Consider the following 12,619-nt stretch of genomic DNA (forward strand, 5'->3'; position numbering starts at 1 on the left):
AATAAACTAGTCACATGATAAATAGTGTTTTGAACTAAGTCATTGGCCTAATGAATATGAATGGTTGGTAAATGGTTTTGTAAATGCCTTGTTGGCCATGTAATGATTTAAATGGTAACCTTGGTAGTTTAATTGGTTAAATGGGTTTAAGTCCCTAAGCACTAACTTGATTTATGTCTTTGTTAGACAATGGGTTTGAGTCCCTAAACTTTAAATAAAATAAGTGTCTTTGTAGATAATGGGTTCGAGTCCCAAAGTCAAAAGAATGATTGGCTGATTAGTAATGGTAATGACATGCGGGATACTTGCAAGTAGTGTTAGTATGACGGTACCAACGAAGTGCCTTTGGCAAGTAATTGACCTAATAATTGTGTATGTGAAATGATGGTTTTGAATTGGGCTTTAAAGCGGGATGTGTATTTGGCCCGTGAAAGTGAAGTCCGAAGAACTAACACTGGAAACTGCGCTAGCCGGTATGGGTGTCTTTGCGATCGGGTGGGTTGAGTCCCCTGAATAAATATGTGAATGGAAGGTTCGAGTCCTCCTTACTACATGTATTGGGCTTAAGTCAGCTTGATTATGCCGGGAGGTTCGAGTCCTCCCACAATGACATATACAGTTATGGATATCCTCTAGTTAGTATGGCTACACGCACCCGTGGGTGCCTTGTTTTATGACAGTCAGGCTATACAACCCAAGTTAATGTTTTCAAAGTTCATGTTAATCTTGTTCCCTGCCTCGACATGGTATATTTGTCTATGTATACATATATATATATATATATATATATATATTGCATCAGTTATATGCATTGGTGGATTGGATTTGAACTGTTGGCATTATTTTATCCTTGTCCTTGAGTTACATGCTAGCTCTCCAACCGTCAACCGTCTTTGACACTACATCCCCATGGGATGCAGATGTTGGTCATACTACACCTCTTACTCAGTGATTGGACTCGGGAATAGCTTGTGTTGAATTGAAGTGGTGATCTTCTATACGTTGGAAGACTCTATTTTTTGTTTTTAGTTTCTTATGTTTTCATTGGTTTAGACTTGGACATTGGTTTTGGCTATGGCCGGGGGCATGTCCCGATCAGATATTCTTGGATTCATTTTAGAGGCTTTGTATGGACAAACTATGGACTTGGGTACATTATGGTATGGATATGGACTTGGTTATTATTTTGGTTTTATTATGATTGTTGGTTGGGCATTAGATGGTTAGACTTGTTTGGGTTGTTTATGGTCTTGGACCTATCCCAAAGTCTTTGTGTTGTTAATCACCTTATCTTGTTATATGGTCAGAATTCATCCAACTCAGGATATAAGTTGGTTGGTTGGATTGGGTAGCGAGGCGATCTCCGGTCCTTGTTGGGCTTGAGATTGCCATTACGACAAGGCCCTGGTTCGGGTCGTGTCAGGAGTTGTGTGATGAAAAGAAAGAAAAATGTTCAAAATTGAATAAGATATGAATGAAAAATACTTCTAAAGCATTTGATGTAAACTAGCTGAACGAGACGGGCCAGAATAAAAGATGTGTGTAATGATAGAATTTGGGGAAATTGGCTGTTAATAGATTAATCTTAATGTTCATGTGATTTATTAAAGTGCTTAGGGAAGTTACTCACTACTTCTAGTCAAATAGTTCATACCCATTCCTTGGCCTACATCACAACCCTTAAAGACCTATTTGATCCTAAGTCCTGACATTCTGATATTAGTGGAGCACTATACTAAGGGCAAACTTATGGTTCATCATGGGTAACTTGTGAATTCTTTGTGAGAGTGAGTGTAAATTGATTCTTATATTCGTTCTTGTAATAATTGCATCTATGTGAGTGAGTATAGGTAACACTCTTATTGTGAGGGCACATGTTTGATGATAGCTGGGTGAATTGTATGATCTCTATAATTGAGTAATATGCATGAATTTGCCAAATTGGTGAGTCAATTCTTGAGGCTAAGATGTTTTGAAATAGTGTTCTTGAGCTTTCACTCGTATATAACATACTTAAGGTAAAAACTTGCTATTATTTATAATATACTTTAAACATGTTATTTTATAAAATATCTAATTCTCCGATAATGCTTTACCCTAAAAAACAATATTCTAATTTAAATTATTCAATTATATGATAATGGACTTAAATAATTATGAATACTTATATAAAACACATGTTTAATATTTTATATTAATTATAAAATAAAAGTATTATATACATTAATATTTTTATTTTTGTATCCTGAATTTAGGATCGGACTTAGTAGGGCCTGGATGGAACTAGTTTATTAAAATCCCATTTGGCCATGAAAATCATGATTTTTTGAAGTTGGAGTTGAAGTTGGAGTTATGTTTGGTCATAAATATAAGTAGCCGTTTGGTTATGAGTAATCTTTTACTTTTTTCAAAAAATTTATTTCACTTTAGTGAAAAAAACGAAAACTGTGGTGTTTGTCCATGAGAATTCGAAATACAATTTCAGAATTGTATTTAGAAATATGAAAGTTTTCACCTTTTTTTCACTCATATTTCTCTCACAAAATTTGAAGAATAACAAATACATCTTATATTTACTAAAGTAAAATATTTTTTTTTTAAAGAAAAGAAAATTTCATTGCCAAATTCGTCGTAATACGGTCCTTAATTTTCTCGTAATTCCAAATTCCAAGGTACATTTGTAAATAAAGCAACTTGAGGGAAAAGAACTCTTGCTTCATCCGGATCATGGGAATTTCTTGAACATTCCATTATCTGTACGAGTATAGTGAAGTCAAACTCGAAGATGACTGCAACAATCCCAGGACAGTTGTTGCTCAAGCCACCCAATTATGTTCTAAAAGGAGTTTTACAAACCCCTGTAGGAGTTAAAACAAGAAAAGCTAATAACTTTTGTACTCCCTCAAACTTGTTTTTTAGTAATCATGGTTATGGAGTCAACCCCAGGTTGTGTTCAGGAATCACACGGGCCTGCAATGATGGAGGGGGTCAGCAGTCTTCACCTGCTGTAAGCCTCTTCTATACTCTATTTCTCCAAGTGGCTGGTTGCTTGCATTTTTGTTTCTTATTGTTTTTTAGATAATTGAACGGTTTGGTGGTTACAGCTTAGATGTGGAATCCATATCTTGAAATTTCCTTTTTACCCATATCTCGAGGAGTCCAAACCGAGTTACCATTCACGTGGTGAATTATAAAAATGACGTCTCATATTATCTTCATCAAAAAATGAAGTCGTATATTACTCGTTTGGCAGCAACTGATTAGTATCTCTACTCCGTAATGTGTGGAAGTTGGAAATTGTGATGTCCTTGTATTAGTTAAGTGTATGTTAACTCACACTTACACCTGTTCAATAGACATACTCTTTTTGTGGGCAACATGATTGTCTGCCGAATGGGTAATATGGAAAACTAAATTATTATTGCATATGCATGCTATTGAGACGACGTAGTTCGACCAAGTCATGCTATTCTGGTGGCATTGCATGTATGACTAGCACTTTCCATCAATCACAATGGAAATGATGGGGAATTTGGTTTATTTGCATCAAGTATTATGAAAGCAGGTATGATCTTATCATGCTATAGTGTTTCCAAACTTATTGGTGTTTCTTGTGTAAATCATATTCGTTTTTTGTTAGTCCCCACTGGGAATTTTGGGATTTAAATTTGGCCGTATCTGTTTGTTCCAAGGGCAGATTTCAATATCCACTTCTCATTCTTATAGATAATGCGATGCGCCTTTTTGTTTAATGTGTACTTATCTAGTAGCACTTCCATTTTTTAGTGCTGATGTTTCTTTCACTCTTTTTAGAGGTTATGATAATCAAGTTAATGCATGTCTTTTGCTAAATATGTACATGATAGTGAAACTTCCTTCTTCATTTCCAGGATGTTGATTTGTTAAAAGATAGCTCATCTAACACAGCTGATGGTTACATTGCCTTGTTTGTTCGGATGCTTGGCTTGGACCATGACCCTCTAGACCAAGAACAGGCAGTAATTGCTCTTTGGAAGTATTCACTTGGAGGAAAGCAGTGTCTTGATATGATAATGCAGTTTCGAGGTTCTGTTAATCTGACGGTGAACCTTTTAAAGTCTGAGTCTGATGCTGCTTGTGAAGCAGCTGCTGGTCTTTTGAGGATGATATCCTCGGTGAATATGTATAGAGATCTTGTGGCAGTTAGTGGTGCAATAGAAGAGATAAACGGCATCCTGAGACGTTCTTCCCTCTCCCCAAATGTGCAAAATCTACCTCATTCTTTCTACTGTCCTCATGTCCTTTTAACACAAGCACTGAAGCAAAAGCTTGAATTTATGTTTGCAGGTGAAGGAGCAAAGCTTAAGTATGTTATGGAACTTATCTGTGGATGAGAAACTCAGAAACAAAATTGCCAACTCTGATCTCGTGCCATTACTAATAAAGTTCCTCGAGGATGAAGAAGTGAGAGTGAAGGAGGCAGCTGGAGGGGTTTTGGCAAATTTGGCCTTGACTGCTTCTAATCACAATAATATGATTGAAGCAGGTGTCATTCCAAAACTGGTGAGGCCAGTTGATTCTTGCACTTTTCTTTTGCGACGATATATATTGATCTTGAATATTTATGAGTGTTTCAGAATTGCGAAAATTTTATATCCAATCAATCAACCATCCCTGAACCCCCCACTAGCTAGGATCGGCTATACAAAATTCTTTGAGTCCATGCTGCTTTGTTCATGTCCATTTTGTTCCAGTACGAAAAACAGAGTCAGCCATTTTTTTAATGCAAGTTAGGGGATCTCTATATCTCATATTTATCTCTATACTGACATTTGAGTCTTCTGTTCTGTTATGCTCTTTAAGTGTACATTTTTTGGAGAGATTCTAAGTCTTCAGAGACAGCTTTCGTGAAATTTTAGGCTTACCCCGTCACCTTATATCTCCTTCAACTTACATTGTCTCCTTCTGCCACATTCGGACATCATAGTGACTCAATATATCAGAAGAATTTGACAGCCATTTCAGAAATTTCTGACTAAATGAAAGAGATGAAGAGTTCCATAAAGCAAAAAAGGACTCAGTCACTACCGGAAGCTTTAAATTGCTATCTTGGAACGTATTGGTCAGATGCATTGCTGATATGAGGGTTCTGAGAACGATTAATTGGGATTGCCTGCCCAATTCTTGCAGGTCCACGTGGGAACCTTTTTGTGATAATTGTTTAGAACTTGCTTTATAAAATGTTGGTGGATGGTGATAAAGTGCTATTCTATATCTCTGGGTTTCATCGATTTTACCTTCAAGTTGCTGCGAGCTCTAACGGAAGAGCAATTTATTGACCCTAAATTGTCTTTCTTCTTCATCGTAAAGGCTGATTCAGTGCTTGCTCAAACTGTGTGGTCAAGCATGTGAGCTTTTTTTCCCTTGTTACGTGCGTGCCAATCCATCCTACACGAGGAAAACCATTATATGCCGTATTTCCTTTTTTTAACCTCCCCGTGATAACTTTTTACCTTAAGATTGTCTCATGGATTGCATGGTTAGAAATGTAGTCCTACTAAAGTGAAAGTTGATCTAGGCTGTTCTTATTTTTTTTTTTTTGAGAAGCCATGCCCCCAAAATGGCCGCCTATCACTGTCCCATGGCGCATAGTACATTCTGCACCAAACTAGAATGATAGAATACTGGAGTGGCGGGTTAGGAAGAGATTTTCTGTGTACATCAATTCAAGTTCTCAAGAAAAGAGAAACTTTTCTTGTGATGAAGTAATAAATTTTAATAATGTTGAGCAAAAACATATTAGTATACCAAAGAGCAGAAAACCTACCAAACCAGATGGTCTTTTACGAACTACACCCAATCTTCTATAGATAAAGAAATCTATAGGTGCACCAACAAGAAATAAGTAACAAAATACTTCTTCTTAACTGTATAAAGTTGACTTTCTAAACTTTCAAAGCTCCTCTATTTCATTCTCTCCATACTACCCAGATAAGAGCTAGTGGTGGCGCAAGCTTCTACGTCCTACTTCTTCTCCTACTACCATTGCTCTAACAGGAGGTTACCTCTTTCACCGTGCCTGGCATCACCCAAATATACCAAACCATGTGAGAAATTCCCACCATAGGCTTGATGCTACTGGACAACGAACGTGGAGATGGTTGACATCTTCACTCGAACCCTTGCAAATATAACACCAGCTGGCATAAAGTATCTTCCTCTTCCACAAAATCTCAGCCATCAAAATCACCCTTCTAGCTGGTAACCAAGGTAAAAGATACTCCTTTCTCAGCAAATTCGGAATCCAAATCAGCCTATTCGAAAAGTCCAAGTCCTCCTGGACAAAGCTTCCCATAATAGGATTTAACAGAGAAAGCTCCATTATCCCTTCTCCCCTCCCTAAATGCATCATGTCTATCTTGTGGGTAAACCAAGTTGACTTTGGGATTCTGCCAACGTTCAATATTGAAAATTCCTCCTGAATTTCAAATCCAAAAAACACGTCTCCAAAATAGAGAATCTACCTGGTGACTTTCCCTTCTGTATTCAGCTTGAATATGTAAGTGTTGCTTATTACCCTTTTTCTGGTAGGAAGACTCAGATTTCCCGTGTAACATTAAGGAAATGAGATATAAAATGTAATTGGTTGGTTCACAAACAAGGATATGGAGGGAAAAGACCTAATAAAACTAACTAGATATAGAAAAGGACCAAAATATAACTTGTTGGTTCTTGAACAAGGATAGGGAATGAAAGAACCTAACAGATGCAAATAGATTCAGAGTAGATTGGGAGAGAAATGAAAGGTCATGGTGCATGTGTACATGTTAAAGCTGCAAACCATGTAAATCATTATACGGGTTGACAGTGTAATTAACTAATAAACACATACATGAAGAAATTGTTATACCAGTTAGCTATATTGTTCGGACTCTTCAACAATGTCATGGGGTGCATGTCAGATCTTTCAAAAGTAGTGCATTTTTTGACGAGCTGACATAGGTGCAACAACATTCTTGGAGAGTCCTGTAACACCTTGAACTTCCGGACTAAGATTTTGAATTGTTCCATGTATGTAGATTGACACACCCGACGAATTCTTTGTTGCACCTAGGTGTTAAGGTCAACTCTTAAGCGTGGGAAGTGTATTGGATACGAATTAAGGTCTTAAGAAACCTCTAACATAAAGTTGATTTGAAAAGTCTCTTCTGCTGATTAAGTTTTCGTCTTAACTTTTTACTACGGTCAACTTCAAACAAGCGTTCCTCCTAGAATATGAAGAGTTACGTGGTCTATTATCTATCAAATTAAAAGTTTTTGAGTATTCTTTCCAACGTCACCAATTGCTTGTCAATTTGGGTCCTGAGTAAAAAGTTATGTGCATTTATTAAGGGATAGTTAGAACAGACGAGCTACCTTCCAAAGTTCCTGGTGTGGCACTCCAGGTGATGCCCCAAGCCTTTTAGGCAGTGAAAATTTGGCTTTTCGCCCCTTTATGGGTATTTTCGTTGTAGCACTTTTGGGTACTCGTTATAAATGTTTTAAAACCTTTTTTAGTAGGCAAAACACTTAAAAACTCATGTTTTATTCCTCTCCTCCGTCCCCAAACTCATGGAAGAGCTCTAGCAAGGGAATCCATAAGTTCTTCTCCGAGTTTCTCAATATTTCTTTCCCCTAGTTCGAATGAAACCTATGAAAATGTTAGGGTTAGAAGAAAAATCTCCTTGTCTTAAAATTTCTTAGATTCTTTATGTTATTGTCATGAAATCAGTTCTCACATATCCTATCCTTTATAATTAACCTAGTCTATGTTATTATTATGAAATTGCATTCATGAACTTTTGAATATTGATGAATGTCATTAAACCTTCATAGTATGTATCAATACCGGGGTAAAACTTAAAAATTATGAAATCTCTTCAATTTCACGGAAACTTCATGGAATCATGTTTCCTCTCCCATGATAATCCTATTTTATGTGATTTTCCACAGATTCTTCTACATGAATGCATAAACTCATGAATGTTAATGAAAGTTATGTAACCCTAATGCTAAGTTTTAATCATTTCTCAAAAGAATAACGAACTTATGAATTTCATGATCCTTATGAATCTTATGGAGTTTATGAATCTATGAAACCATGAATCTTATGAAACTTATGATTTATATGAAATCTTATAATCCTTGTGAAATCCAATAATCCCTTATGAATCCTAAATGCTGAACTCATTTTTCAAAATACATACTCCATCACTTATATTTTTCCCTAATTTGTGTTCTTATGATATAACCCTCTTGACCATGCTTTTTCGATATGATTTTTATGAACTCCTTAACCATAAACTACATTAAACTGATTTGAACCTTCAAAAAATATTCATAACCTCCATAATGTCATGAACTCCTCTTCTTATGAACTATGACAAAGCGATGTGATCCTTATGACTTGCAACACTATGAAATTACATTCAAGAATGTCTTCATGACCTTAAGGTATGATCTCCACAAATATAATCTATATTAAAAGCGACATGAAGACTCCAAAGTTCGCTCTCCATGATTTATGAGAAGCCCTTATGATTATGAGCTATGGTATAATGGTACCTACTTTCATGAATCTCAGACCAGGCTAATGGATGGTTGAATGTATGAACATGAACACAACGTGGTTAATTTCTGATTATGAGCCTGAAGTGGCTAACTCACAGACATGCACCCACATTAGTTGACTAATGACACGAGTAAAAAAGAGGGCAGAATGACATAATATGGGCTTAAGAGGATTAAATGGTTAACCGTGAAGGTGTGAGTCGTAAGGGGCTCATTATCGGAAACTACGTTTGCCTACGTAGGTATGGTTCGTTCCATAATGTTGGATGACTTTTCATGTTTCCCTCACTGAGGATGATTTAGCATGCTTTTCATGTTGTTATATACTGAACATACTAATTCATGCGGCATACCTGGATTGGTGCCTAGTGGTGTTGATCGAACCCACATAGCCCGTGGTATATTGTGTATTCATGTCGGTTACACTCTATCGATTTCCACAGTTAATTAAAAATGCTAATGTACATTGCTATCTCCATAGTTGTTAATCCATGCCTATGTCTGCTCATGTCTTATTGTTAATGTTTATTATGCCATGTTCTGCCCTCCCAGTCTGACATACCATACATTTCATGTATTAACGTCATTCGACACTGCATCATTTTACGATGTAGCTTCAGTTACATTGGTATCATTGCCTTTAAGTTCATCAGTATCAACTATTAGTGAGCCTCCTTACGTCCTCGGCTTAGTCTAGATATGTGTACCATTGGATTTTCAGTTATTAAGGTATATCAGGGCCTTTTGCTGGTAGACATGGTTTTACTTTTTGTTAGAATTGGAGTAGGAACAAGAATAATATATAGAATCCTATTTTAAAAAGGATTGTAATGTGTATGCTACTTGGAAAAGGATTGTAATATAGTATCTATAAATAAAGTTTCAGTGTAATAATGTAGATACAATAATTTAATAATATTCTTCTCTTATATTCCTCGCATGATATCTGAGCCATCTTGGTAAAGAATTAAAAAAAAAGCTTCCGTAGTCCGTAAATAGTTATAACTCATATGTCGATCATCTAGCCGTTGATTATGTTAGCAAAAGTTGGGTCAATAATATATGCATGAAAAACAATCATGCTGAGAAAGACTAATTTAAGAAACATTCGGAACAAAGCAAGCAGTCATCGTGCTTCTTTTTGGCGGCTTCTCATATCTGATTTGCATAGCATTGTGCATCTTTTTGGTGACTAATTTTTTATATCTGATTTGTGTAGCACACTGTGCAACTTTTTGGTGACTACTTTCTCATATCTGATTTGCATAACACTGTGCATCTTTTAAGTGACTACTTTCTCATATTTGATTTACAAGTATTGTGTATCTTTTCAGTGATTACTTTCTCATATTTGATTTACATAGTATTGTGCATCTTTTTAGTGACTACTTTCTCATATTTCCTGCAATCAAACTCCAAACCAGTGCCACTGTGAATCGACCTCCCAAGCACCTCCACACACCACTAGAATTTTTTTTACCTTTTATCGAGATCTGACGATCATGCACTGGTGTGTGAGCCTAGTATGACCAGTTTATAGCGACTTTCTTATTCACGATCTGCTCATCTCTTGATTTCAAGATGACCCATATATTTTATACAGTTTTCGACAATTTTCTAGCGACAAATCAACTTTCCAACTACGTTTACTACTTTTTGGACCACTTTTTAGTTTGTTCCTTTTCAGTTGAGGTCGCCCAGACGTCCTGAGCTATCCTTATCGGTTTTCTGCAAATATCTTCACGTAGTCCCTCACTGGTCCTCGTATTAATTACATCCATAACAAACTTGGTACTTATGACGTATATGCACCGATGGAAGGGGGGAGTGTTAGTATTGGAGCAAGAACAAGAATAGTGTATAGAATCCTACTTGGAAAATGATTATAATGTAGTGTTCTACTTGAAAAAGGATTGTAATGTTGTATTTATAAATAGGATCTCAGTATAATAATGTAGATACAACAATTCAATAATATTCTTCTCTTATATTTCGTAGGAGTGCTATTCGTAGGATGTGTAAGGGTAGGACGACTGGGCCAAATGAAATTTCGGTGGATTTTTGGAAGAGCACTGTGGGGCAGGTATGGAGTGACTGATTGAGTTGTTTAACGTCATTTTGAAGATGGCCAAGATGCCCAAAGCTTGGAGATGGAGTATAATGATTACGTTACATAAGAACAAGGGCGACATTTTGAGTTGTAACAACTATAAGAGTATCAAGTTGTTAAGTTACACTATGAAGGTCTGGAAGAGGGTGGTAGAGTTGAGGTTAAGGAGGATCGCGACTACTTTTAGGAATCAGTTCAGATTTCTGCCAGCTCGCTCAACTATCGAGGGCATTCATCTCGTGAGGAGATTAGTAGAGCAGTCTAGGGAAAAGAAAAAGGAATTACACATGGTGTTCATCGATCTAGAGAAAGCATACGACAAATTCCTCAGGGAGGTTCTTTGGAGGTGCTTGGAGGCTAGAGGTGTTCCTATGGCATACACTAGGTCGATTAAGGACTTGTACGACATAGCGAAGACGCATGCGAGAACGGTGGGAGGAGATTCAGAGCACCAGTAATCAACTCTTAGCTCGTTTTTATTTGCCTTGGTGATGAATGTTTTAATACGGTATATTCAAGTGGAGGTGCCTTGGTTTATGTTATTTGCTGATGATGTAGTTTTGATTGATGAGACCCGGGAGGAGAATGATAAGTTAGAGATTTGGAGACAAACCTTGGAGTCTAAATGGTTTAGGTTGAGCAGGAACAAGACGGAATACTTGGAGTGCAAGTTTAGTGATTTAAAGCATGAGGCTGACGTAGTTGTAACGCTCCGCATTTCGGGCCACAATATAGACCATGATTCCGATGCGTTGATAATCCCGAAGCGATAAATCCTATGCCAATATGGCATGTTAATTATTTGCGTAGTATGTGAATCCATTCAAGCTTGAATTTAGACCATAGAGGTCCTTTGACTCAAGGATGAGTTGAAAACTACTTCGATCAATTAAGTTTAAGTGGACATTATAATTTGTGTCAACTTCTATCGACCATGACTCTTTGTATTTGTTGAATTAGAGAGCCTACTATGTGTAAAATGATAGGTTTTCGAGTTAGCTTTCCAACAATACCAATTTTGCTAAAATCCGGCACCTGAGCAAGAAGTTATGGCCTTTCAAAGTAGAATGCGTCGCCTAACCAATCGCACATGGCCACTGGAAAGCAAATGCGATAGCATATGCGGCGCCTATGTAAATATAGGCGATAGCATATGCGGCGCCCATGTAAATATTGGCGATATCATATGCGGCGCCTTAAATATAGGTGATATCATATTCGGTGCCTGTGTAAATATATGCGATATCATATACGGCACATATCTTATGGTTTCAAGTGACTTAAACACTCCGTTTTTGGGGCAAAATGGTCTTTTTTCCACCCTTATTCAGCCATAAACACGAAATTCAGTCCCCAATTCTCCAAAATGCATCCACATTCATCTAAAAATTCTCAAGAACACTCTCAAGGTTTACAAACTAAAAACCCAAATAAATCAAGATTCAACCGTGGGTTTTCAAAATTGATTAAAGCTTTGGAATCCCCAATCCACAGGCTTCAAGAAGCACCCATTATTTTCCAAAATAGAGGTACGCGGGGTTTTCCTAAATTCTCATGGGCATAGAAAAATCATGTTTTAGAATGGGGTTTTTGAATCTATGTATATATTCATGTATTAAATATTTTAACATCATTGTTTTGGTGTTTTGACCTTCCCCAAAGTGATTTGAGAATATGAATGTATGAAACCATGTATATAAGAATGAATTCTTGTTGAGAGCATGATTTTCGGTGAATTCCCTCTTATTATGAATTTTTCAGATTTCTCATAGCATATGAATTGTTTTGCAATGCATTCTTGAAAAGCACTATATGAAATGATTGAACTCTTGTTATGATTTAAAGGTGGTTTTACATCACTAAAAAGGGAATGTAGCATGAATGTTTAATGTTCATAATGCATGTAATGAAAGAGTGCAT

At 36.6% G+C, this 12,619-nt stretch overlaps 1 protein-coding gene across 2 annotated transcripts in view; it reads left to right on the plus strand.

The window, feature by feature from the left end:
• Nucleotides 1-2,633: 2,633 nt before the first annotated feature.
• LOC107847539 overlaps nt 2,634-12,619 on the plus strand; it is a 19,802-nt gene continuing 9,816 nt past the window's right edge. For both annotated transcript variants that reach the window (XM_016691850.2, XM_047398938.1), the window contains exons 1-3: nt 2,634-3,007; nt 3,891-4,241; nt 4,327-4,542. In XM_016691850.2, the coding sequence (XP_016547336.1) occupies nt 2,786-3,007; nt 3,891-4,241; nt 4,327-4,542 (789 nt within the window). In that variant the 5' untranslated portion in view covers nt 2,634-2,785. The remainder of the gene's footprint in view (nt 3,008-3,890; nt 4,242-4,326; nt 4,543-12,619) is intronic.

Source organism: Capsicum annuum, chromosome 11, assembly GCF_002878395.1.
Source record: "Capsicum annuum cultivar UCD-10X-F1 chromosome 11, UCD10Xv1.1, whole genome shotgun sequence".
Lineage (NCBI taxonomy): Eukaryota > Viridiplantae > Streptophyta > Magnoliopsida > Solanales > Solanaceae > Capsicum > Capsicum annuum.